This window comes from Ochotona curzoniae, unplaced genomic scaffold (genome assembly GCF_017591425.1).
Source record: "Ochotona curzoniae isolate NIBS_2020 unplaced genomic scaffold, NIBS_Ocur_1.0 scaffold_4701, whole genome shotgun sequence".
NCBI classification, from domain to species: Eukaryota; Metazoa; Chordata; class Mammalia; order Lagomorpha; family Ochotonidae; genus Ochotona; species Ochotona curzoniae.
The window spans coordinates 60908997-60934625 of NW_024467122.1; the positions used below are offsets into that span (position 1 = coordinate 60908997).

Here is a 25629-nt window from a genome sequence, read left to right on the forward strand (position 1 = left end):
GGCTGGTTACAGTCACTCCCTACATTTTCAAATCACTATCCCTTGGCAACAAATAATCTACTTTCTGTGACCATGGGCTTGCTTACAATGGGCATGTCATTTGGCATCAATGAAATCCTGTCGGATACTAAGGTCTTCCGTGGCTGGCATCTTTCACTTAGCATATTTCTAGTTATCCATCTTGTGGATATATTACTTCATGCTTTTTATGACTGAATACTTTGAGGAATATTCAAAAAGTTCATGGAAAATGTGAATTATGAAGAAAGGATGGATTTCAAAAACTTGTTACCTCAAAGTAAATTTATATTTTAATTTCATTGCTGCAGGAAATTTTGAAGAATGTCTTACATTTCATTACATAGATATACCTATGGGTAAACTTACTTTTTCAACTTTTTAAAAAATCTATTTTATTTTCATGCACATAAAAGAGAGAAGGTTTTCCAGTTTTGATTCACCTTTAAAAATATATATATTTATTTATTTTTATTGGAAAGGCATATATACAGAGAGGAGGAGAGACAGTAAGGAAGATCTTCTATCCAATGATTCACTCCCCAAGTGGCTGCAATGGCCAGAGCTGTGCCAATCCAAAGCAAGGAGCCAGTAGCTTCTTCCAGGTCTCCCACATGGGTGCAGGGTCCTATGGCCTTGGGCTGTCCTCCACTGCTTCCCCAGGCCACAAGCAAGGAGTTGGATGGGAAGTGGGGCTGCTGGGATTAGAACTGGTACCCATATGGGATCCTGATGCATTCAAGGTGAGGACTTCAGCCACTAGGCCACCACGCCGGGGCCTTGATTCACCTCTTAAAAGACAGGGCCATGGGCCCAGTGCGCTGGCTTAACGGCTAAAGTCCTTGCCTTGAACATATTGGGATCCCATATTGGCACCGGTTCTAATCCCAGCAGCTCGATTTTCATCCAACTCACTGCTTGTGGCCTGGGAAAGAAGTCAAGGACCCTGCACCCAAATGTGAGACCTGGATGAGGTTCCTGGCTTTGGATAGGTGCAGCACCACCTGTTGCGGTCACTTGGGGAGTGAGTACTTGGATGGAAGATCTTCTGCTCTGTATATCTGACTTTGCAATAAAAGTTAAAAAAAAAAATCTTAAAAAGACAGGGCCATGTGCCTGATACGGTAGCCTAGTGACTGAAGTCCTCGCCTTGCATGCTTCAGGATCCCATGTGAGAACTGGTTCTAATTCTGGTGACCCTGCTTCCTATCCAGCTCCCTGCTTGTGGCCTTGGAAAGCAGTCAAGGACAGCCCAAAGGGAGGATGGCCCAAATGGAGGACAGCCCCTGCACCCACATGGGAAACCCAGAAGAGGCTCCGGGCTCCTGGCTTTGGATTGGCTCAACTTTGGGTGTTGTGGCCACTTGGGGAGTTAATCAGTGGATGGAAAATCTTCCTCTCTGTCTTTCCCTCTCTGTATATCTTGACTTTCCAATAAAAATAAATAAATCTTAAAAAGAAAACACAGCGTCATGCTGAAAACATGAGCCAGGAACTATATCCAGGTAGCCTACATGGGCGACAGGGCCCCAAGCATCCCAGGATGCACTGTCATATGTAACTGGACTGGAAGCACCAGAGTTTCAGGTTTGTCTGAAGGTCCCTTATAAAATACTACCTGTGGTTACATATATATGTGTGTATGTATACATATGCATTATATACATGCATTATATACATACATATACACACAGTATACATACATATACACGCATGTAAACAAACTACTGCCACCAAAAAGTTGGGGTGATCTTAATAATGCGAAGTTGAGAAATACTGCTCTAAAAAAACCAGAAGATCGGAATAGATTTATACATTTTAAAGAAACACTAAGCAAGTTAGCCATAAACTGAAACACTCTCTTATTTATTTATTTTTTAAAATATTTATTTATTTTTATTACAAAGTCAAATACACAGAGAGGAGGAGAGACAGAGGGGAAGATCTTCTGTTCAATAATTCACTCCCCAAGTGAGCACAACGGCCGGTGATGTGCCTATCCAAAGCAAGGAGCCGGGAACCTCCCAGGTCTCCCAAGCGGGTGCAGGGTCCCAAGGCTTTGGGCCGTCCTCAACGGCTTTCCCAGGCCACAAGCAGGGAGCTGGATGGGAAGTGGAGCTGCTGGGATTAGAACTGGTGCCCATATGGGATCTCGGTGTGTTCAGAGTAGGACTTTAGCCGCTAGGCCGCGCTGCCAGGCCCTGAAAAAACTCTTACTTAGACCAATGAAAAAAAAAAAAAGAGAAGATATAGATATATAAATTGAGAAGAGAAGATGGAGACACTATGTATGACTGATTAGTAATCAGAGAAACACAAAGGATTATTAGAGATTACTATGAACAACTATTTGGAATCCGATTTCATAACCTAAAAGAAATGGACAAATTTCTGGATAGATACATCTTTACCAAGCTTCAATTATGAAGAGAGAAAAATCTCAACAGTCCAATAATGGGTAGTGAGAATGAATTATCAGTAAAACCTCTCCCTTCAAAGGAAAACACCAGGCTACTGACTTCCATCAGTCATATTTTTTTAAACTGAGCACCGATCTTGGGGCCAGTGCTGCGACTAAGTGGGCAAAGTGACCACCTGCAACACCAGCATCCTACACGCTGGTGTGTCCCAGCTGCTCCACTTCCGATTTGGGTCCCTGGTATGACCTAAATGCTTAGGCCCCTGTGCCCACGTGGGAGTCCCTGATTCCTGATTTTGGACTAGCCCAACTCTGGGTGCTGCAGCTATGTGGGGAATAAACCATTGGTGGATGCTTGCTCTCTTGTTGTTTCTCTCTAATTCTACCTTTCATGTAAGTACACAAATCTTTTTAAAATCAGCAATAATAGAACATTTTAAATACCCAGCACCAATCCTAACAAATTATTCCAACAAATACAACAGGAGGGAATTCCTCCAGTCTCATTCTATGAGAATAGCATTACCTTTTGATACCAAAACCAAAGACACAACAAAAAAAGAAAACTACAAGTCAATATCCTTGATGAATACAGACACAAAAATTTTTAAGAAAATAATAGCAAAATTAATCTAACAGACCATGAAGAAAGAGATTCACCATGATCAAGTGGGATCCAATTTAGGTAGGCAAAGGAGGTTCAACATATATCAATCGATACCACATCATCTAAATGAAGGACAAAAAAAATCATATGGTAATCTTGGTGGAATCAGACAAGGTCTTTATAAAAAAATTCAACATAATTCATGATATAAGGAATGTGCTTCAACATAATAATGGAATCTACAAACAGGGCCTGGTACAATAGCCTAATGACTAAATATTTGCCTTGCAACTGCCCAGATTCCATATGGGTGCTGGTTCATGTCCCAGCTGCTCCACTTCCCATCCAGCTCCCTATTTGTAGCCTGTGAAGCAGCAGAGGATGGCCCAAAGCCTTGGGACCCTGCACCCACGTAGGAGATCCCAAAGAAGCTCCTAGCTCCTAGCTTCAGATCAGCTCAGCTCCAGGCGTTGTGACCACTTGAGCAATGAATCACCAGATGGAATCTTCTTCTCTGTCTCTCCTTCTTTCTGTAAATCTTTCCACTAAAAAAAAAAAAAAAAAATCTTTAAAAAAAAACAAACTACAAATAGCTGATGAAAAAAATGAAAAGGACATAAAGACAGTCCATGTATATGAATTAGAAAAATCAGTATTATTAAAATGTGCAAGCTTAGGCCCAGTGCTGTGGCCTAGTGGCTAAAATCTTCACATTAAATGCACCAGGATCCCATACTGGTGCCAGTTCTAATCCTGGCGGCTCCGCCTCCCATGCTCCCTGCTTTTGGTCTGGGAAAGCAGTCGAGGATGGCCCAGGGTCTTGGGACCCTGCACCCGTGTGGGAGACCTGAAAGAGGCTCCTGGCTCCTGGGTTCAAATAGGCGCAGCTCCAACCATTGCGACACTTGGGGAGTGAATTATCGGATGAAAGATCTTCCTCTCTCTGTCCTCCTCTATGTGTATCTGATGTTCCAATAAAAATAAATAAATATTTTTAAAATGTTGCAGAAATTGATAAAAAGCTAAAAATAAATTTATTTAAAAATTTAAAAAGTATAACTTTTCTGAGATTACACTGAACAACAGAGTAAGGATGTTAACGCACTGTATATTCCTCTACTTAAAAAATTGGGCCTGGTAGCGTGGCCTAGCAGCTAAATTTCTTGCTTTGAACGCCCGGGATCCCATATGGGCACCAGTTCTAATGCCAGCAGTCCCACTTTCCTTCCAGCTCCCTGCTTGTGGCCCGGGAAAGCAGTCGAGGACGGCCCAAAGCCTTGGGACCCTGCACCTGTGTGGGAGACCCGGAAGAGTCTCCTGGCTTCAGATCGGCACATCACCAGCCGTTGTGCTCACTTGGGGAGTGAATTATCGAACGGAAGATCTTCCCCTCTGTCTCTCCTCCTCTCTGTGTATCTGACTTTGCAATAAAAAAAAAAATCTTAAAAAAAAATCCAAAAAATAAACGTAGTTTGTGATTAATTTCATCTTAAAATTGTTAACTGTTTGAAGAGATAGACATTATTCACCCTGATTGAACATTACACAAGGATGCAATGAAATATCACATAGTACCTCATAAATATGTATATGCATATATATACATACATTTATAGCACTCCCAAAATATGTACTTATTGTATGTCTGTTAAAAAGCAACAAAATGAACACAAATGTAAAATATGGACTTTTGGTGCTAGGAATTTAGCATTATAAATTGATTGACTATGACAGATGTACCACTGCCGTGTGAGATGTTGACACTGGCGGCATGTGGATGGGGCAGTGAATGAATATATGGAACTCTGTTCTTCGTACTCAGTTGTTCTGTGAACACAAAGATGCATTTGAAAAACGAACTACTTGGACTCCTGGTTAAAGACCTCAGTTACAAAAAGAGGTATATCTAAACTTATGGACAGAGAAGACTTACTTGTTTATTTTCATGATTAATTCAGGTATTGTTACTTTTATGACAAACATTTCATAAGCTTATATTTTAACCAACTTTTACAGCATGTTGCAAAATTTTTATACTTGAAGTACATTATTTATTTTTTAAACTTCTGTACATACACTCTCAAAAATACCAGTTTGTATATTCTGTAAAAGACAACAAACTTTTAAATGAACTAAAATGAAGGGCACAATTCAATGGTTTTGAGTTATTCACAGAACTAGATGTAGTGTGTAACCATCACTCCATCTAATATTACGACATTATCATTATGCCCAAAAATATTATCATACACAAGCATACACTTCCCAATCCTTGAAAACTCTTGGCCTGTGCAACATCAATTTCCACAGACTTCCCTATTCTGGGTTTTTTTTTTCTCTTATCAAATGTACCCTTCTTCTTCTTTTAAAATTTTTTTTTTAAAGATTTGTTTGTTTGAAAGGCAGAGTTACAGAGAACAGAAGACATGGAGAGAGATGTCTTTTATCCCTGTTGATTCACTCCATAATTGGCTGCAATGGCCAGAGTTGGCCCAGACTGAAGCCAGGAGCTCATCTATTCTCCCACATGGATGGCAAAGGGCCAAACACTGAAATCATTTTCTGCTGCTTTCCCAGGCCAATGGCAGGTGCTGGACTGGAAGTGGAGCAGTCAGGACATAAACTGGTACCCATAGGAGATGCTGGTATCTCATGAGACCATCCAGGCCTGCTGAGGTCTTGGCCACACCTTCAGGTGGGCGGCACCAGCACTGCCCACCCATTTCCTAATTAATTAAGAGACCACCAATGGGGAACATCTTACCTGTAGGTTCCCTGCCCAACAAGGAGGGGCCAAGAAAGGCTTAAAACCCCAAGACCCTTCCTCAAACCTTTGGTGTCTCTCTCCCTCCTCTTTTGAGAGGCACCCCACCTCCCGGCTTCTTTTCCGGAGGTGCTTCCTCTTCCCTCTCTTCCCTGCTCACCTGGTCCCTTCGTAAATAAACTTTTCTGTTTGCAACAGATTCCCGGCTTTTTATTTCTATACTAAGCTGAGGAAAGAACCCACCGTGCTTTTCTGGTAGCTTAACTAGTTACAACACAGCACTGTGAGAGGACTTAGACTGGGTTTAGGCAGTCAGGGTATTCTGGGTCCCTGAGTCATTTTTTTAAAATAGAATTTCCCCACCATGTCTTAGATTCACCAGAACACGTTTCTTCCAAGGGACAAGGCTGATCTCTTTATCACTGAAAGCAGGGCAGGAGGAAGTAATACACATGCCTAAGGCCTGGAATGTCCTATGTCTGGCACCTCTCTGGTCTTTTGCCCCCAAAACCAGATACCTGGGGACCAGGAAATTCCTTTGTCCTTGGAAAATCCCCTTCTGAAATAAAGCTTTAAAAGATCCCAACACTCCCCAGGCACGGGTCCTTTCTATCTCAGAGCCCCCTCCTATCACTAGAACGGGAGTCTCTCTTCTCAACTTTTCTAATAAATCTTGTTTTAAAACTAAACTGTGTCTGCACGAAAATTCCTTTTTCCTGCAAGACAAGAACTGAGGTTGCTGCCATACTCGGGGTCAAAAACCCTACAACAGCACCAGCCCCAAGAACTTCTGTGTTTTATTGATTTCTTTAACTTAAGCTTTCAAGATTTTTCCACATTGTAACAATATAACATCTATCAATATGTCATCTCTTTCTGGCTTAATGCTGCACTAAATGGATAAACTATGTCTATTTCCCCCTTATACTTTTTTTTCTTGGCTTTCCCCTTCATTCTATTTAGTCATTCATTTTGCAAAGTTGTCAGATGTGTATTAAATTTCCACTTACCTGTTTTATTTCCACTTACCTCTGTTTCATATTCACTGTGTGGTGTGTGCACTGCACTCTATCTGATTTCCTCATATCTATCCCCCAGTTTTAGAACTCTGTCACTCTATTTGACATATTGAAGAGATTTTTCAAACACTGAAGGACTGCATTGTTTATTTCAGGAAATGCTACCCATCTATCTTATTTCCCTATTCCTTTTACCATACTGCACATTTATGCTTTTATTCATTCTTAATATTTTTCCGTCAGTACAATGTCAAAATTACTGCTCTATTTTTCAGTTCTCTTTTTTCATTTCCAAAACTAATTTTAAAAAAATAAAAATTCAAAACTGTGTTTAAAAACTTGCTTGGGTCCTATTTTATTCTAGATGTTTCTAGTGGGAAAGTTCTTGGAATTCTCTAATTCTCTCTAAAAAAAAATCTTTGTCTTGAATTAGGATGGCATTCACATAAACAAGCCCAAAGCCTTTACACTAACTACCATTAGGCCCTCAGACAAGCAATCTTTTACTGCAATGGGATAACTATCATTTTCTTGCTGCTACAAGATATGGCAGAGGAGCAATCATTCTCACCTTAAATGGATTCTATTTCTGCTGCTTGGTGTAAGACTTGATCACCATATTCCAGAATACAAAAGCCACCATTCTATTCATCCAAAGCTTTTCTTCTCCATTCCCCAAAAGAAACTGAAGGATAAAAGGAAACACAGGTTCTTCTTCTCTCTTTTTTTTTAAACCAAGGAAAACTTTTATTTAAACTGTGCAATCAATCAGTATTTAGACAGCAGTTTCATAAACATTTTGGCATTTAAACTTTATTCATTTTTGGCATGACCTGTAGGGTAGTATGTAAACTAACCCCAGGGACAGGGAAAAATACTAAGCATTGTTTACCACGATACTAGAAAAAGAAAATAAACCCACATTATTGAGCAAAATATGTTTTCAGAAGACATTAAAAAGGTACATTCAAAATCAAGGCAAGCATTTGCTTTCCTCATGCAATGGAGTTCACAGAACTGATCCCCTGAGTCAAGTATAAAATTAATACAGCTCAGTTCTGTGGTCCATTAGCAAGCCTGCAAATGTTACCCTTACAAAAAATGATACATCAAGTGAAAGGATCCAGAACACCCATTACATAAAATAACTTAACTGGCTCCCACACTTTCATTAAATTCACATCTTTGAAAAAAAAAACACAAAAATCAGACACACAAACATCAAATTTTGTCCAACAACAGCAATAGACAAATTCTCTTCATACATGTCCTCTATTAATAGGCTAAGGCAATATGTGTGTATTCAGGCTTTGAAACTTCCTAGGACAGGCTCAATGAGCTAATTATCACAAATAATTTGCATCTGCCAAAGAGCAGCTATATCCAGAATTTGGCAACAGGAGAAAGAATATATTTTAAGGCAAATATTCTGATTATTTCGTCTTAAGACATCTGTACCAAAATAAATTTATGTAATATAAATTTTTAAAACATGAAACTTAGAAGTAAAGGCTGGATCTAAATACCATGAGCTACTTACAGACATAAGCTTAAATAAATCTGCAAAGCTTCTCAGAAGTTTCTTACACCAAGCGTGATGCTGGATGGTGCAAGAAAGTCAGAGGAAATACTTCCTTTCTCTAAGGAAAGACAGCAATTGCATAATTCTTCCCAGTAAGTTTTAAACGTAAACTTGGATCAAGCAGAATTAGGTTTCAGGATGTGTTGCTCCATATAACCTGGGTCATTCTGAACAGTTTGCAAAGACGTTAAAATGCTCTGCCACCTTGAAACAGCATTGTTGGAGAAGAATCCTAAGCTCACACTTTCCTCTTTGAAATGTAAGGTAACAAAGTGTGAGTCCTCCTGAGCAGATAGGGCAATTAAGTTTACTACTCTCAATGTAGCAGTCAATTCCTGTTTCCTTTTTCCTGACCAGTATTAAATCCCAAGCTTTGCCTTTCTTTTTCTACCAACCACTTTCTTCTAGTTTTGTGTGTGCATTTACGAGAGAAGCAAGCATTTTTATTTTAGCTCAGGCAAAATATCAGTGCAAAGGTTGACCCATAAGGTAAAAGTTCTAAGATGTTTTCACAGTCTCAGAAATTACTTTTGGATTATAATTATTTACACTTGAATTTCCTTTTAAGTTTTCAAAGTACTACTGCTTCAGTCTGCACAACAAATTATCCTCACTTCACGGATAAAGAACAAAAATAGGTTAAGAACTTTCCTGCTAAACAATTTTCAGAAACATCAAGATTATAACGTAAGTATTCCAAGTCCTAACCTTCTACATATTCTATTAACGTGACTGTCAACTTTGCTCCCTTCTTCACTAGTGTGAAAAACTTATTTTTATTCATGATTGACTCTTTAGATCTAGCAAGAAATTATTACTAGCTCTGTACCTGCAATTTTCACTTAATAAATTTCCATTTGGATATGGGGACTATAGAAAGCTACAAAAGATTAAAATACCACTTGAAGATCTAGCCCAGTAATAAAATGTCTAGCTTAAAGAACCCAGAAACTGTGCCTACCTTATTCCTAATGCTACTCGAGGCACAGCCATCCGTCCGACACAATTTTAACTGAGATAAATGGAAGGTTGTGAAGGAGAGAGGCTGGGAGATGACAGGGATGAGTTACAGCTCAGTGCTTCCTAAATTCCTACTGTGAAGAAATGGATACACCAAAACCGACTTCTCCCTGTTGGTTGCTTACTATTCTGCAGACAGATCATGTTGATACAATCTAGTCTTCATAGATACCAAAAAATAGAAGGCTATATTTGAGTCCTCGGTGGAAAGCGCTATGAACCTGGGTAACTTTCAGCTGAGACTGTAGCACAAGAAGACCTATTACTCTGGATTCAGCCCAACTTGGGTTTTTATTTTGGCTAAGCCACGTACTATCTGTGCCCTTTGTCAAATGATCAGGAACCTCAGTTTCCTGATCACTACAATGGTGATAACCATTGCAGCACAAACGCAGGAGCTGGCATAGATGGAGCACGTCTGGGCATGCTGCAGGTGCTCGGTAAAGGGCAGGATCCCTTGTTAGCCATGAGGAAGAAGCTGCATGAGGACCCACTCTCTTGTCTATACTGAGAGTGTCAGGCTGATCTTTGCCTCATTATGGAGACAGCTTGAGTACAAAAAAAAAAAAGCTACAGATGATGGCATAATCAAAAATTGTCCTTCGGCACTCTGAGAAGCCAGTTTCAAAATGATCCCGAAATCAGCAATTCAGAGTGTTGGTAGCCAAGGCTTTCTAGGAAAAAGACAACTGAAATAAATAAATAAATAAAAAGATAGCAATTTTCTTGACGATAGACACATTGAAGAGGTTCAGTGGAATCTCTTGCTGAGAACAATAGAAAAACTCAGAGTTCTCAAAACTGAAAACCAGTCAGCGGCAAATGAAGAGATAACCCAGGCTTAAAGGCAGAAAGGCTGCATGCTGCGAGTGTGTTTTGAAAAGAAAACTCAGAATGCACTTGAGTTTGGCACTGCCCTGTCATCTACTCTGAATCTCACCAAACTCTCCCCAAGCAGGGGCGTTTTCAGAAAATACCAGTGATGTTTCATAAAAATGGAGGCAGGTACTTAGGAGACTCTGTTGACTCACGGAACTGAGATGCACACAAGCAGCAAGTCTGAGGCTGAACTACCTTTGTAAGTGTTGGAGAGAGGAAGCTTAATGTCCAGTTTTGATATACCACATATTAAGTTTTCCACGACCCTAAAATTTCAAAGATTCCCAAGGGGCAGGCACATGACCTCAGGTCCAAATCTCCTTCATGTGCAGACATTTCACTGGGATCAGAATTCCACAATATGCTAGACCTGTGGCAGCAAAACAACGGCCACCCACAGGCGGCCATGGCTAAGTTCCTGCAGCTTGTGACCGCTGTCACCATACAGGGCGAAAGGAGGTTTGCCAATGTGACAAAGCAAGAAATTTGGGATGAAGAGTTTCTCTTGGATTATCTAGAAAGGTCCAGTTGCATCACAGCAGCCCTTAAAAGGGGAGAACTTGGCTCATGGGGGGGGGAGGTGGTTAGAGAAATATAGCAGTGTCACAGAGCTGCTAACTCTTAGCTTGAACAAGGAAGGATGGAGGGGCTCACAGTTTTCCAAGGCAGGACGAGTCAATGAGATGGATTCTTACTGCCAATGCCTTGGGATGATCCCAGAGCCATATTTTTATCCACAGAACCTAAGGCAGTAAGTAACTATAGCTTTAATATACTAAATGTGTGGTGATTTGTTCAGAATGGTGATAGGAACATCATATGGTATCTCAGGTAAAAATGCAAGACTGTCATGGTAATCTCGAATACCTTCAAAGGCTAGAAAAGGGAAACGAAGATTAAAGCCTGCAAACATTCACATTGCATTAGCCTGTGATCTTATATCCTGAGTAAAAGTCAGCTTAACACAGAATTTTACAGTTATATTCTTTGAGACATTAAGAAAATTCACAACTTAGACAACTGGTTGTGTACAGGTGATCTCCTGAACCCTGTATTGTGTACTTGTGTGTCACCACAAACACTGACAATTAAACCAGAGCAACTCTATCAGAGACTCATGTGGGAAATGATCAGGAATAAAGTCCAAAAAACACTTGTTTAGTCTAGAAAAGATGATGACATTTCCAATAATGATGGAAATATTTTCCATTGATATTCAGAATTCAAAATTCAAATCCAGTCAATCACTATAGTCACTGCTGAATGGAATAACATCTGGGTGTTCTTGCATTTAAACGAAAAATGACGCTTCTAAATCTATCTTTTCATGGTCTATTGACTTATTTCCAAAGGTATCTTCTATGATCCTGAGTTGCTAGCCATGAGCAAGTTTCTGGCAGAAGCCCTTGCAAAGCCAAGACAAACTACTTTAAACCATTGCCACCAAGCCCAGTGTTGGCACTGCTTCTGTCTGAAGCCCAGGTAAATAAAAGCTGGTTGTCCCACCAAGGTCTAAATACCTTGGTATAAAAAAATTTATCTTCAGTCACTTGTTTCTTTATTTTAGGCTAATCAAAATATCCTCATTAAAAACAAAACAAAAAAAGATTCTTCCTTCACTTGAGCTTCCATGAAAGTTCCAACACTAGGCTTCTTGGATGCAATGGAGACATTTCATTTGAACAACTTCAGTTTCAATTCAACAATTTCAAACCTCTGCAACTATTGGGGCAGAGGTGTCTGCAGCAGCAACATGATTCGCTTGCCTGTCCTCAAAGACGAGCACACCCTTAACCTTCAGCTACTGGCTCACTTCAGTCCTCGGAAGAACCAGGTGATGCTTTAAGGAGTAAGAGGACTACATAAGCCTACTCAGGGGTTACCAAGATAACTGCAATGGACAAGTCTGCTGAGAGTTCAGCCAACATCTCACCCTCCAGGTGCGCAGCAGAGTATCACATCGTTCGGCAAAAACACCCTGTGGCAGCAGATCGGATGCAAAGTTGCCACCCATGGAAGTTATCTGAACACAGATTGGGTTCAGGAGAAACTCGTTCGGTTAACACAGAAACAAGAAACAACAGTTTAATGGACAACTACATTTTCCTATATGCAGAGGCAACCTTAAATATCTTTGGTTTTTCTTTTTAATTTGCTGATATAAAGTACTTGAACAAAAACACTGATAAATACCACTATAATTGTATTGCTTTTACTTAATGTAAACTTAACCCTTGATCTCTTTTGCTACTAAAGCTAAACTCCCTATCAGTTTCTAAAATAATTTTATTTTCAAATATGCTCATCATCACTCACAGGCTAACCTATATATTTTAACGGTCTTTGGTATGAAAATACCGATGAGCATTGTCTTGTAGGATTTGGCATAAAAATGACATGCAATGTATTAGTACTTACAGCAAATACATCTTTGGAAAGCAGTTACCATTTGCATATTAGCCCCTGTGGAATGAAATATCATGGAATAGTAACACCATTACGAGAGATAAGCAATGATCTCTCCATTTCAATTACAATTTCATATGTAAGAGGCTTGCTTTGCTCAAGACAAGTCTTTGTTGCACTATGAATATTTTATTCAATGAGACCGAATTTATTTTGGGTGAAAAGATTTGTTCTTTCTCTTCAACAAGCAACTTCAACAATTTGAAAAACACTTTAATACTGTAGAGTTGAAGATTTACTTGCTGAAGAAAAAAGTTACACATGGAAGGTAAATTTTTGGAACTATCTGCTGGTAATGGAAGCATTACAACCTACATCAAATGCTCTGGTAACAAATAAGGTAGTTAAGATCACTAGACTATTTAACTATAACAATCAATATAAATCCTAATGTTCTGAGTTAGTAACTACTTGGATAAACTTCGTATCTACAGATGTTCCTACTTAATTCAATTTGAGGGAGTTTATAATCATAATTTTACTTTCTATTGAAAATTCTTTGGTAACAGGATTATTATGAAACATTTCATCAGAACAAACTGAAGAGGTAAGAAACATACTGGTAAATAATTAGCCAACAGTTATAGCCTAAACCAATCTATAATAACTATGGGCCTATTCATCAGAAACCACACAGACAAAATATTTTCTCAAGGATTTCAGATCATCTTTTCAGGCAATTAAAAAGGCTACTGGTATTCACATGGTCCAAAATACATCTTTCACAGCTATGATGCATGATATGTTTCAGCCTTAGAGTTTGTTTGCCTTCTCATCAAAGTTAAAAAAAAAAACAAAACAAAATGATCTCCTCATGCTCCTTAAACTGTAGGCACTGATAAAAGTCGGCCCCACATACTTCTACTTTGGAACCACAAAACTCCATACCCTGTCAATTTGCCCATGCTTCCATGAGGCAGCTTAAAAAGTAACAAAATGTTCCCTGAGTACAGGAAAAAAAAATAACACTAGAATACTTTAAAAGGAGGTAGTATAAACAGGAGCTCACAAGGCAGGGCGGCACTTTCCTTGCCTAGGACTGTTCACCTAAAGCTCTGCTCTTCTGTTTTGCCAAGCCGCCCACACTTAGGGGGCCTCCGAATTTAGCTGAGAAGTGGCTGTTGACACTTCACGTTGGTCTGCTTCTAAAACATTGTTTGGCACAAACTATACAGATCAGAAAAAACATTTTAAAATGTGGTGTCATCAGTAACTGGGCTAGGAGGTGATGCTAAGACTGTTATTCAACACACTTCTTTTGGTTTTGGAATACCTTCATGTAATAAAACCCTGCCCCCTCTACAAACAAAACATTGCAAGGGGAAACCTGACAGGTTCCTTTCAAAAGGAGACTTAACAGTCATATCCAGAAAATCTGAAAAGAATACTCTTGAAAGGATATGAGGCCCTTTTCTCCACCACAGCTCAGCATCTAGGTAACAGAGTGAGAAGGGGGCCTGTTCCACATGGTTGAGTAAACTATTTGCTGATTTTAAACCAACAAGAGGATTATTCACTCTGAGAGCTAGTTTGCTCATTCACAACATTGACACTGAAAGAAAATTAAATGAAGAGTATCAAATTCTTTTAAGAATTCAAGAAAACATAACTAGAGGGTGTTAGAATTCTGAATGTCTATTCCTGAACAAAAACTGCACTTAAAAAAACAAACAACAACAAAAAAACCTCTTTGGTAAGATACTCCATATCAAAATTATCAGGTTACTGACACATTTCTAGAAACTATTAAGGCAACTTTACGTATTGTTGTCCTAAACAACTTCATGACTATCAAAAAGGCATAAGGCAAAATATTTCATAATAGATTATGGAAGGCACTGTTATTACAATAACCTCAAATTCTGTCAACTATCACATTTATCTTCATTCTTTATATGAAATTTCTTCATCTCTTTAAACCAAACTGGATATTAGAAAAAGAAACCCTTAACCCATTCTCTCTTTAAAAATCCATTTTCTGCATGGGGCTTTATAACTAATAAAGGAAGAGTTGAGGATGATTTGCAACCTGGCAGTGCAGCCTTTGGTGGACTGTCAGGCAAAGAGATGTTAAAAGAAAGGCACAGCTCGAGGCAGGTGGGGTTAGCAAATTGTCCCGGCCCTTGCCCCATCAGGTATGGTTCAGAATGCACAGGACAGAGCACTCAGATTCTAACACCTGTGAAGCAATGTTCTTCCCTAGATGCTTCTGAACGGTTCTGCTTTCCCAAAAGACTAACACGTTATTGTTTTTGCTGTTCTGGTCATTCATTAAAATAATTTTTTTTTCTCTTCTCAGTGGTGGAACAGTCCTCATAGAAGAAGCGATGAAACTGCCCGCACTCTGCTGATGTCATGGTTTCTGAAAACTCAGAGCTTCAGATAAACATTCTCACCTACCTATGTGACTCCTTTGTTCACATACATGACACACACAGCACTGAAAACAAATGCTACTAGGAAGTATCATTGGCTACACAGCTGACATAAACTATAACAAATGAGGTAACATAGTTCATCTTCAGAGTCTGCCAGCTGGCAAACTGAGGTAGATCATCAGCAAAGGGACTCTCCCAAGTCTTCCCTTTGCTCCAGTGACATATTTTATAATCCAGTCAAATATCTTGACTGTCCTTTCACATTGCTGACATTGAAACATTCAAAAAACGTGAATTGCAAAATTAAAAAAAAAACACATTCAGAAAAAGCCTGAAATACCCAATAAGTCATTGAAGGTTTCACAAAAGGCTTTTGGCTTCCTGTTCATTGTCCTTCGAACAGATTTAAGATGAGACCCCTGAGTGAGGGCCTCTAGACAGGGCAATCTTTGTCAAAGCATAGCATGGCGGGTGAAGGCTGCACAACGGAAGCTGGGGTCGACTCCGCAGCAGGTGGCACTGCAGGGTCTTCACACTTGCTCGTCGTTGGGTTGTCCCCAGAATCACTGCCAGTGAGGGAACTGGAGGTTGGAGGTGTCGAACTGATGACGGACGACAGGTGTATTTCATCACTGGACTCATGGGAGAACCTTCCAGAATCCCCAGTCTCGTGGCTACCTTCACTATTTGCTGAATGCTCAGGATCCACCGTCCCACTAAAGGGTCTTGGGAAGCTGGCTGTCTGGTGTGGGGAGCCGGGAGAGTCTTCACCACCAATGAGCACAGTAGTGCCTGGCTGGTAAAAGCAGACGGCTTGAGTAAATCTTCTTTGAGGCTAGGCAAAAACAGATCAGAGCAAGGAAATGGTGAACTCTTCTGGTTTATGAATAACAGGCATTGTGAGGGATGCACTTGGCTGGGGCTGGGCCAGGCCAAAGCCAGGAGCCAGGAATTCAATTCAATCTTGTGGGTGGGTGGGTGAGAGCAGAAGCACAGTTACTGAGTCATCATCACTGTCTTCCAGGGTCTGCCGAACACCAGCTCATGCCGGAGTGATTCTACTATCCCTGTCCTTCCCAACTGCCACCCCTCCCCAGCTCAGAGGACAACTCCTACTGTCCTTTCAGCAGCCATCCTCTCTGTCTCTGCCACCCTGCCTTTCAAATATGCAAATCTTTACAAAGAATAGAAAATCAAAACATTAATTTATATTTCTTCTCCAGTTCATGTTATCGTGTATGGTGTAGGTAACTGGCCAGTTTGGTTACATGAGTTGAAAGCCACTCCCTTTCGCACCCTAGGGAACCCTATTTGCCCAAGAAGCACTTCCTGTTACCTGGGACCTGGGAACAGCATCTAGCAACCACTCTCCCTTGCAAGCTCCTAAGAAGCCTGGGATGCAGATGCAGCAGCTGGAAGGTCAATCTGATTCACCTTTGCCTTCCTAGACCACTATATCCCTGAACATGGCTCACATGTGTCTGTGAATTCTTCACCGTTTAAATAAAACCTTATCTTCGTGTACGCTGTATCAGTGCCTGTGTTTAAAACGTTTTTTAAGTGAGAGGCAAGAACCTAGGAATAAATATTAGGCCCAAGCCCAGCAAATAACAATAGTTTGCCAAGGATTTTTCCTAGCTGGGTAAATTACCTGCTCAACTTTTTTCTTCTTAGAGTCTTGAAAGAGAAACCATTTTTTCTTAGAGTTGCTTTTAACTATAGGACCATAACTGTTAATTATTAGGTCGGTTCCTCCCTGGACAAAATATAAGAGGGAAAATTAAGTATGTAAGTACCTTGATATTTCAGATTTCAGCTTATTTTAAATAGTATAATTTTTTTTTAAGTCAAAGCAAAAAAACATCACAAACATTGTTATTCTATTTTTTACAAGGGCAGCATACAACATATTCAGGTTATCAAAAAGATATAATGGGTATATTGTTAAGACACCACACACACAAACACACACATGCACACAAGGGTGCTTCAAAAAGCTTATGGAAAATGGAACTAAAAGATTAGTTTGTTATAAAAAGCTTTTGAAGTATACACATATTTTGAACACTACACAATTCCCATCAACATACTCAGATGTTGCTGAAGTATCTGGAAGTAAAGTATAATGATTACACAATTTAAAGGGGAGTGCAAACAAAAATAAATGATATTGGAGTGTTCCTTTATGACACTGGGCTGCCACTTCCTTTGACTTCTCCTGATGCTCCAACCTCAAAAACCTCTTCCTATAGCACCAGTACTTCCTAAAGGTTCCCTACCATGTTTTTTTCTTTTAAGTTCCTGCTTTCTTAAGAGAGCTGTTAAGGACTTGGCAATGCATTACCAGAGAGAACACTGCGTACCACATGAAGTAGGCATGAACAGCAGTACCATGTGTTCTGCAACACCTAAGAGACCGGAGTATTAGCACAAGTTACATGCAGGAGGGCCTTTTCAGGAGCAAGATGTCAGCTGGACAAGCAAGGCCAGAATGAGGAGCCCATCTTACTGTACTGGCTTGAGTCTAAGTCCCTCCAATCAAAACTCATCAGCATTTCTGCAGCCCAGCTTTCTCCTACCAAATCCATGAAACTTTCCTAAACCTCTGAAGGAAGAGGCAAACTCCTGATTCCCTGCCAGACAGAGGTACAGAACCATAGCAAGATAGCAACAATCATTTCTTAAACTTCTCTGCATGCTTGAAAAGACTGTCATGGGCTAACATATACTTAACACATGATGTTGGAAGGGTATCAACTCCTAGGCAAACCCAAGGGAAGAGATAAAGGTCTCCGGCTTTTTATTCTCTTTGACTTGAAGCTTTCTATTCCTTTCTGCCTCCTTTCAACTTAGAATCTTCCCCTTTTCCCATGTGTAACCCCTATTCAGCTTCTCCCTTATCCTTTCTCATATGTACTTCCGTATAAGTAATACACGTATTAGTAATATATGTATACTTATACATATATATAGTATAAGTAATATACGTATATATATGTATATATACATATACGTATAAGTAATATTCCGTATAAGTAATATAGGACATTTCCATGATGATTTATGCTTATTTAAAGTTTAGGTTCTAATTTTTACAATAATTTGAAATAAGCTGGGTGGCTTAATTTGTATTGGGAAAGTAAAAGCTAAATTAGGTAGCAACCAATCACAACAGAAAACCACAATGCAAACAGCAAGGAAAATAAATTCACAATTATTTGCCTAAAATATACATAATATTGAGCTAGACACAAGAAGATTTCATCTGAAAGACACTACATTTAATTTTGTTGTAGTATAATGGATAAAGCTGCCACCTAAGATGCAGGCATTCTATACTGGCATGGCCTGGCTGTTCTACTTCTGATCCTGTTTCCTGATGATGTACTCAACCAAAATAGTAGATGGCCCAAATGTGCAGCACCCTGCCATCCATATGGACATTATAGTTTGGCCTGGCCAAATCCCAGCTGTAATGGCAGTCTGGGGAGTGAACTGGCAGATGCAAGACCTCTCCCTCTCTAACTTTTTTTCAAATAAACAAGTAAATCTTTATAACTTTTTTTAATTAACAAAAATAAGCGTCTTAGTCTTTGCAGAATATACATGGCCAAAGTCATATTTTCTTTTTAAATATAACACACACACACACACACACACACACAAAATGTACTAAGTATCCTTAGTTTAACTGGGTGGCAACAGAAAAACAGGCTGTGGCTTGGCCTGGGTTGTGGTGTGCTGACATATGATTTATAGCACATTGGTTACAGGGAGCTATTGTAATAAAGCATAGTATCTAATGTTGCAATGTGACTAAAAATAATTTCAAGTTGGCACCCATAATGCTGACCACTATACTGGCAAAGACACGAAGTAACATCTCCAATGACATTTCTTCTCTATAGCCAAATTCCCTGGGTTATAAAAGGATCTTCAGGTATCTATTTAGATGCTATTTTTAAAACTCATTAATATCTGGGATGTTCTGGTGATAAATTCAGTTCAACAACTCAAACTAAGTGTAAAATGGATTAATGAAGGATTGCCCACCCAGTAAGTGCAGGGAAGCTCATTATAATGCATAAAGACAATGATGACCTTGTTTAAGACATTTTAGCTTCACTGAATCCCACCATTCTTTCACGCCTCATTCTTTTATCAGTCTGTATCATCTTCCTTGCAAATATTTTAGGTAAGGAAGGAAAAGAAAGATGAGTGTTTCATTTAATTTTTTGTTTTGCTTCCATCTCATAAAGGGGAGTATGCACACGGCATATTGAATATGTTAAGTTTCAGGTAAGGAAATTTACACATGAAGGCCACACGAATAGAGAGAAGGGTTATGCAGCCAACTACTGTCTGGGCTCAGGGTACCTTGGCATCAAGGAAGCTGTTGGGCACGATCATTGGCAGTAAAGAGTCTTCATTTTCAGCAGCTCTTTGCAGGTTCTTTGCCACGTCAGTCCTACTCGCTGAGGAGGTAATGGTGCAAGGGATCTGCTGGGGTCCATTCTGTGCTGTCTTAGAAGCAGCTGATTTTCTGAAAAGAGCCAGAAGTGCAGAAATTCCTCTAATGTCACAGAAGACAGAGGCAAATATGCCCAGTGTGGCCTAAATCATAACTTTGCAAACAACAAAGTTCTTAAATACACATTTCTCAAATATCTTTAATAAGTATCAGAATTTAACCCCAACTCACTGAGATGAACTTAAATTTGAACATACTTTTTTGTTTCATCTTAATACCTGCCTGTGAAAGTTATTTTCCACACTTAATTAAAATCTTAAGTTGCCAAGTGTTACTATTTATTGTGACATACTGACAATTTTGCACAGAAATTATGATTTTTTTTATTTTATATTTCTGCCTTTAGGCTTGTAGCTTCCTGCTACATTAACCTAAAACAATGCACTTGCTAATTAATGATAGAAATTTTATCATAGCACTTTTATAGAATGCAGGCATCATTAAAGCACCATGCATGAAGACTACAAAATTCTTACAATGAGCAACACAAAAAATAAAGTCACTTCAACATTTATAAGCATGTTAGAAGCTAAACTCACTCACTGATGTTTTCCAAGTATGAACAAATAGCAATGGTGAAAAAAAAATCTATGTAAATTGAGAAGGTCTAGTGATGGGACAAGCTAAAATAATGACTGGTGTTTATTTAAAATACTTTCAGAAAATAAATGAAAGCAAAAATTAAAATCTAAAAGGTCTCAAATACGTAAATTCCCCGAACGTAAATTTATGCCAAAAATGTGTTCAAAGTCAAACCATGGATGAGACTGCCAATTCTGAGTTATCATGCTCACCTGCATCCTTGTACAGAAAACCCTATGACATGCCCTGAGGTGTTTTTAATTGATTCAGGCATTTCACACACTATTAGTTAAATATAAAATACTCTAGACAATAAGGAATCCTCACATCAAATGTATCAGGTTGTTACTTTAAAAAGTAATCCAATATGAACTCTGTGTTTCAAAAAAACCCACTGGAAATGAGGAATCCAGGTCCTCACTCAAAAAATATTTTATTATTACAGCTTTTTTTTTTTCAAATGGTAAGAAAATGAACTCTCTTCAAAATGACCACATTTCTATAGCTACAAAAACTGACGTAGCAATAAAATTGAAGTGGATAGTCCTGGTTACGCTATGAGACACATGGTTTCATTGATCCTGAGGTTACTGTAGTGTAGTTTCTTTCTTAAACCACCTTAACACCCCTAGAAATGGAACACACACCTGGCTTTACTTCGGTATATCAAGATGAGAACACAGACCAGGATGCAGGTCAGGGCTATGCCGACACCTACAGCAATGCCAGTCATTGACTTCTGGTCCAGGTGGTAATAGCCTGAATAAACTATAAGGGAAAATAAAGTACATGGACTTAGAATGAATCAGAAAAAAATACATGCTGTGATTTTCAGGCAGACATTTGCTTTACAATAGTTCCTCTTCATCTCACAGAAGTTTTGACATCATCAAAGCAGAATTCATCTTTTAGCAAGTTGGTTTCTCTTCCAACACTGAAGAGTTTAAATAGGAGTCAGGGCAAGTGTTGTGGTGCCATGGTTAACCTGCCACATGGGAGCCAGCATCCCATATCTTGGCTCTTCCACTTTTGATTCACCTTCCTGTAGTGCACCTGGGACACGGCAGGTGACAGCTCAGGTATTTGGGTCCTTGCTATGGATGGCTTTTTTGACTCCTGGCTTTGGCCAGACCCACTAGCAGTTGTTGAAGGCATTTACGGAGTAAACCAGCAGACAGATCATTTCTCTCTTTCTCTGGTGTGTAAATAAATCTTAAAACAACTATAAAATAATATTTGATATCAGTATATCAAATACGACCAACATATAATTTATAATACCAAACAGCATGAAATTCAGGTGTGCCCCATGGACCTAAGAACAGCATTCATATCATGTTGCCTAAAAAGCAGGAGTGCAGGTGGAAGATTAGCTTTTTGTCTGCACAGATAAGCACAGGGCTTGTCAAATTTGCATGTGCATATGAATCACTAGGGGTTCTGATCAGCTCTGGGGCGGGACCCCAATTCTGCAATGGAACAAGCCGTCTGATGATGCCCATGCTGCTGGTCCCTAGACCCTTTCAAGCAGCACAGGATTCGGGAAGCAGAAGAGCCTTTTTCTCCACCTTCCCTGACTTCGCAGCTACCGTGTTGTTTTTAACTCTGCCCTGCACTGCCCTGCTCTGTCTCTCTCCCTTTGTTTGCAAGCACACTCTGCACGGAATGAGTCTCCTCTGTGGTGTGAAGAGCCCTTAATCCTGAATCAAGTGCAGGTGGTCTTTCTTCCCTTCTCCAAAGAAAAAGGGGGCCCCTAAGTAACCCCATGGGCAAAGGCTTCCTTCATGGCGGGAAAGCAGCAAGCACTGTGTGAAGGGAAGGTGCCTCTTTCAACATCATTTTCCAGGATCTTGACTGTGACGCAGTAGGTTAAGTCCCTGCCTATCACATCCTCTACTAGTTCAAGGCCTGGCTGCTCCACTTGCAAAACAGCTCTTTGCTACGTGCCTGGAAAAGTAGCAGGAGGCACAAGTGTTTGGGCCCCTGCCACCCATGTGGGAAACTCAGATGGAGGTCTTAGGCTCCTGGCTTCAGCCTGGCCCAGCCACAGCTCTTGTGGCCACATTGGGAGTAAGCCACTAGATGAAAGTTTTTTTTCTGTTACTCTGCTTTTCAAATAAAATCTTTTAGAAGATTCCTTTCCAATTGCCTTTATGGGGAAAAACAACTCTCTCTGGTCAGGCTGTTGGGCTTTGATGAAAATTCCTAATGAAAACCAAGCTCTTCTCAACTGGAGTCCCACAGACAGCATGGCTGACTGCTTCCAGGAGACGCACTTGGCCCTTAGCCCCTGGGTGGTGCAGCTTGTTCGTCTTGGTGGCTGCACAGTAGGGATAAAGTAAGTGGGAACACGGGAGTCTGAGAAGTACAGGTAATTCTATGAGAATTTCACATCCTCTGCAAGTACTGACAGGAGTCACAGCATCCCATAGCATCAGAACCCCACCAGCAACCATGTAAGGATTTACTCAAGATCATGTTTCTGTAAAAGGAACCATTTCACAGACGACACTTCCTATCTGGAGGAGTACTGTACTGTTTGGTTTATTGTTGGCAGGACTGCCAGGGAGGATTCCTGTTTGGGCACTAATAACTGCTTGAAGGGTCTCTCTGCTCTTGTTTCATTGCTGCACTGAAATATTCTTACAAAAGATTTTCACTCTAGGAATTAATTCTAGTATACAGAAAGTCAACAGGTACTTGTTCCAGCACTGCCTCCCATGGGAGTTTCATCTCCTCCTAACTCAAGGTACCCTCACAGTTGCTTTGAAGGCATCACCTTCAGGCCAGAGCCAGCTGTCAGAGCACACTTGCTAGAAGATAGTTCATTATGCAAGTGAAATACTGCATGATCTTAGAGCCGAGGTTGCGACACAAAGGCTACCTATGCAGGTCACACAGCAGGGGGCAGCCACACCTCCCAAATCAAGGCCAGCAGCTCCCACAGCACTTGTTTTCACGCTCTCTGGTTTCAGCTTGGCTGGGACTGAGTTTGAGCTACTTGAGTACACAACTGCTAGACAAACTAAGCAACCCCCTATTTAGAATCTGAAGTCTTTCCACTGTGATTAAGTTCTTAAGCAGATGCACTCAAAAACAAAGAGGTATTGTGACACAGTACAAAGAACTAAGGGGAAGGACATTTCAATTTCTTCACCAAGAGATACAAATTAGGTTTTCATTTTATCATCATAATATATTTAATTAAAAAAAATGTTTCACAAAAAGCCATCAGCAACAGAAATACAAAGTGCTCTGGTACAATTTAAATTTTCCAAGTGGTGGGTCTTCAGTGTGACATACACACTTCCCTCATCCTCAGAAAAAGGGGGACTGGGAAAAAGAGAACAGCTCATTCTGATTCTCCCAAAAACACACTCAAAGCGTTTTCCAAATACTAAGGAGAGTTGACTGTACCGATGTTCACTCAGTGGAATGTCTCAGTCTCAATTAATGTGATTATTTCAATCTACCCTTTATGACAGACATCTGAGTCTTCAGCCAGATTAGAAATTTCACAAGCAAGACAGTGTAACAGGCTCCGTGGCATGTGGATGAGAACCTGGCATGCTATCAATTAAGCGATACGTGACTTGGAGCCCATTACCGTACTGTACTTTCCTCTTGGGGGCAATAGCTTCCTCCCCATTTAATTGTCCTAAGGATTAAATTATCACTGGCAAGTGTCTGACCCAAGTGTATACACTTGATACAAGTAACTCCCCCTTCTCACCTCTGACTCTTTTTCTCCTCCTTCTGACGCGCACATTATTTTTAAGGTTTATCTGAAGGGCAGAATTACAGAGGGGGAGGGAGGGGAGAGAGGTAAGAGAGAGAAGAAAGGAGGGAGGCAGAGAGAGAAGAGCAAGAGGGATTCACTGACTGAAATTTTTCCAGCTGCTAGAACTGCTGTAATGGCTGGGACTGGGCAGGACTAAAGTCAGGAGCCTGTACCAGATGGGTGGCAGAGACCCCAAGGATTTGGGCCACGCTCCACTGCCTTCTCAGCCACACAGCAGGCAGCTGGATGGGAAATGGCGCAGAACTTAATTATGTGCTGTGGTACTGCCACTGCCTAGAACTGAGCCTGGCATGCAAGACCACAGAGAAAGAATTTGCTTAATAAATGAGAATGTTCCTACCACGGGTAGTACAACTTATTTGGAACGCTGACAGGATAGATTCTCCTTCTAACTTTTCAATGTGATTCTCTAATAAGAAATCAGGTATACTACATTTCTCAAACTTCCTTAATTGTGAAACTAATTTTTTTAAAGGGGCATCTTTGCAGTCAGGAAATATACCAAGAGCAAAGCTCAGAAATGATTGGGATAGAGTACGACTTCTTTCCTACTTGAAAATAAGCCTGAGTACTCTGTGCTGATCTACTGCATCCCAAGCAGGTAAAGGCTGCAGGTTCTGACCCACGCTTCCTATTTCTGCTCAACCCTAGCCTCATGTTCCATTTTAGTCACAAGTGCCATAAACTCACCAAAAACGTTTAAAAAATATTTTGAGCCATAAAATAGATTACTGCATTTGTTATTAGTTTTTGAATTAAATATGTACATAAGCATGTATAAGAACATAGAGAATATTAACAAGCATGTGGGTAAGAGGAGTTGCCATCTTCTCTCTTCTTTTTCTATTTCCGTATGCATAGTACCTTCTGAAAACATGCCATGATCAGACATATAATTTTACTTTTTTGCTACTTTAAATGCCATGTTGTAGTCAATGCTTTTCATTCAAACATGGGTGAGTCAAATCCTTTATATTTCTTTCTCTCTCAAAAAGTAAACACAATTGCTTTTTACTTACACTGTTCATTTGTTCTCTTTGAATCGCCAGCATAAGCTATGAAAAACGGTTCCCTACATTTAACAAAGGACAAAAGCTATTCACTGAGACTGTTTCTGAAAATTGCACCAAGCAGCACCTAGATTACGTTTTCCTGTGCATCACTACAGAAAGGCTGACACAAATATAAAAACCTGCAATTATAGTCCATTTCACCACTGAGCCATCAATGAGGCAAAATGCTGTTTTCTGAGCTCTGTCTCAAATATATAAATGACAACATGTAAAAAAAAAAAAGCCAAAACAAAATACTGTTTCCTTTCCTTTCATGCAGGTAAAAATGAAGACCTTAAGTATATGTGTTCATATGACACAAATTCTTTATTAGTAACAGTTAAGACACCTACTTTATTGGCATTGTGCCAATAAATAAGTTTGGAACTGAATAAGTAAAACGAAATTTTACATTTTCAGATTGCTGCAGCAGACTCCAAAGGCCCTCTGAACGACCCTTCCACCTGTTCACACCCTTGGGCAGCCTACTCTGCCATGATTCTGGGACTC

At 39.9% G+C, this 25629-nt stretch overlaps 1 protein-coding gene across 1 annotated transcript in view; it reads right to left on the reverse strand.

Moving 5' to 3' along the window:
* Window positions 1-25629, reverse strand: part of PRTG (protogenin) — a 135738-nt gene that overhangs the window by 7181 nt on the left and 102928 nt on the right. Inside the window, exons 16-20 of the mRNA XM_040968452.1 lie at window positions 20913-21033; window positions 19530-19695; window positions 16804-16908; window positions 15640-15987; window positions 12242-12331 (exon numbers count right to left, since the gene is read on the reverse strand). Of these exons, the coding sequence (XP_040824386.1) occupies window positions 12242-12331; window positions 15640-15987; window positions 16804-16908; window positions 19530-19695; window positions 20913-21033 (830 nt within the window). The remainder of the gene's footprint in view (window positions 1-12241; window positions 12332-15639; window positions 15988-16803; window positions 16909-19529; window positions 19696-20912; window positions 21034-25629) is intronic.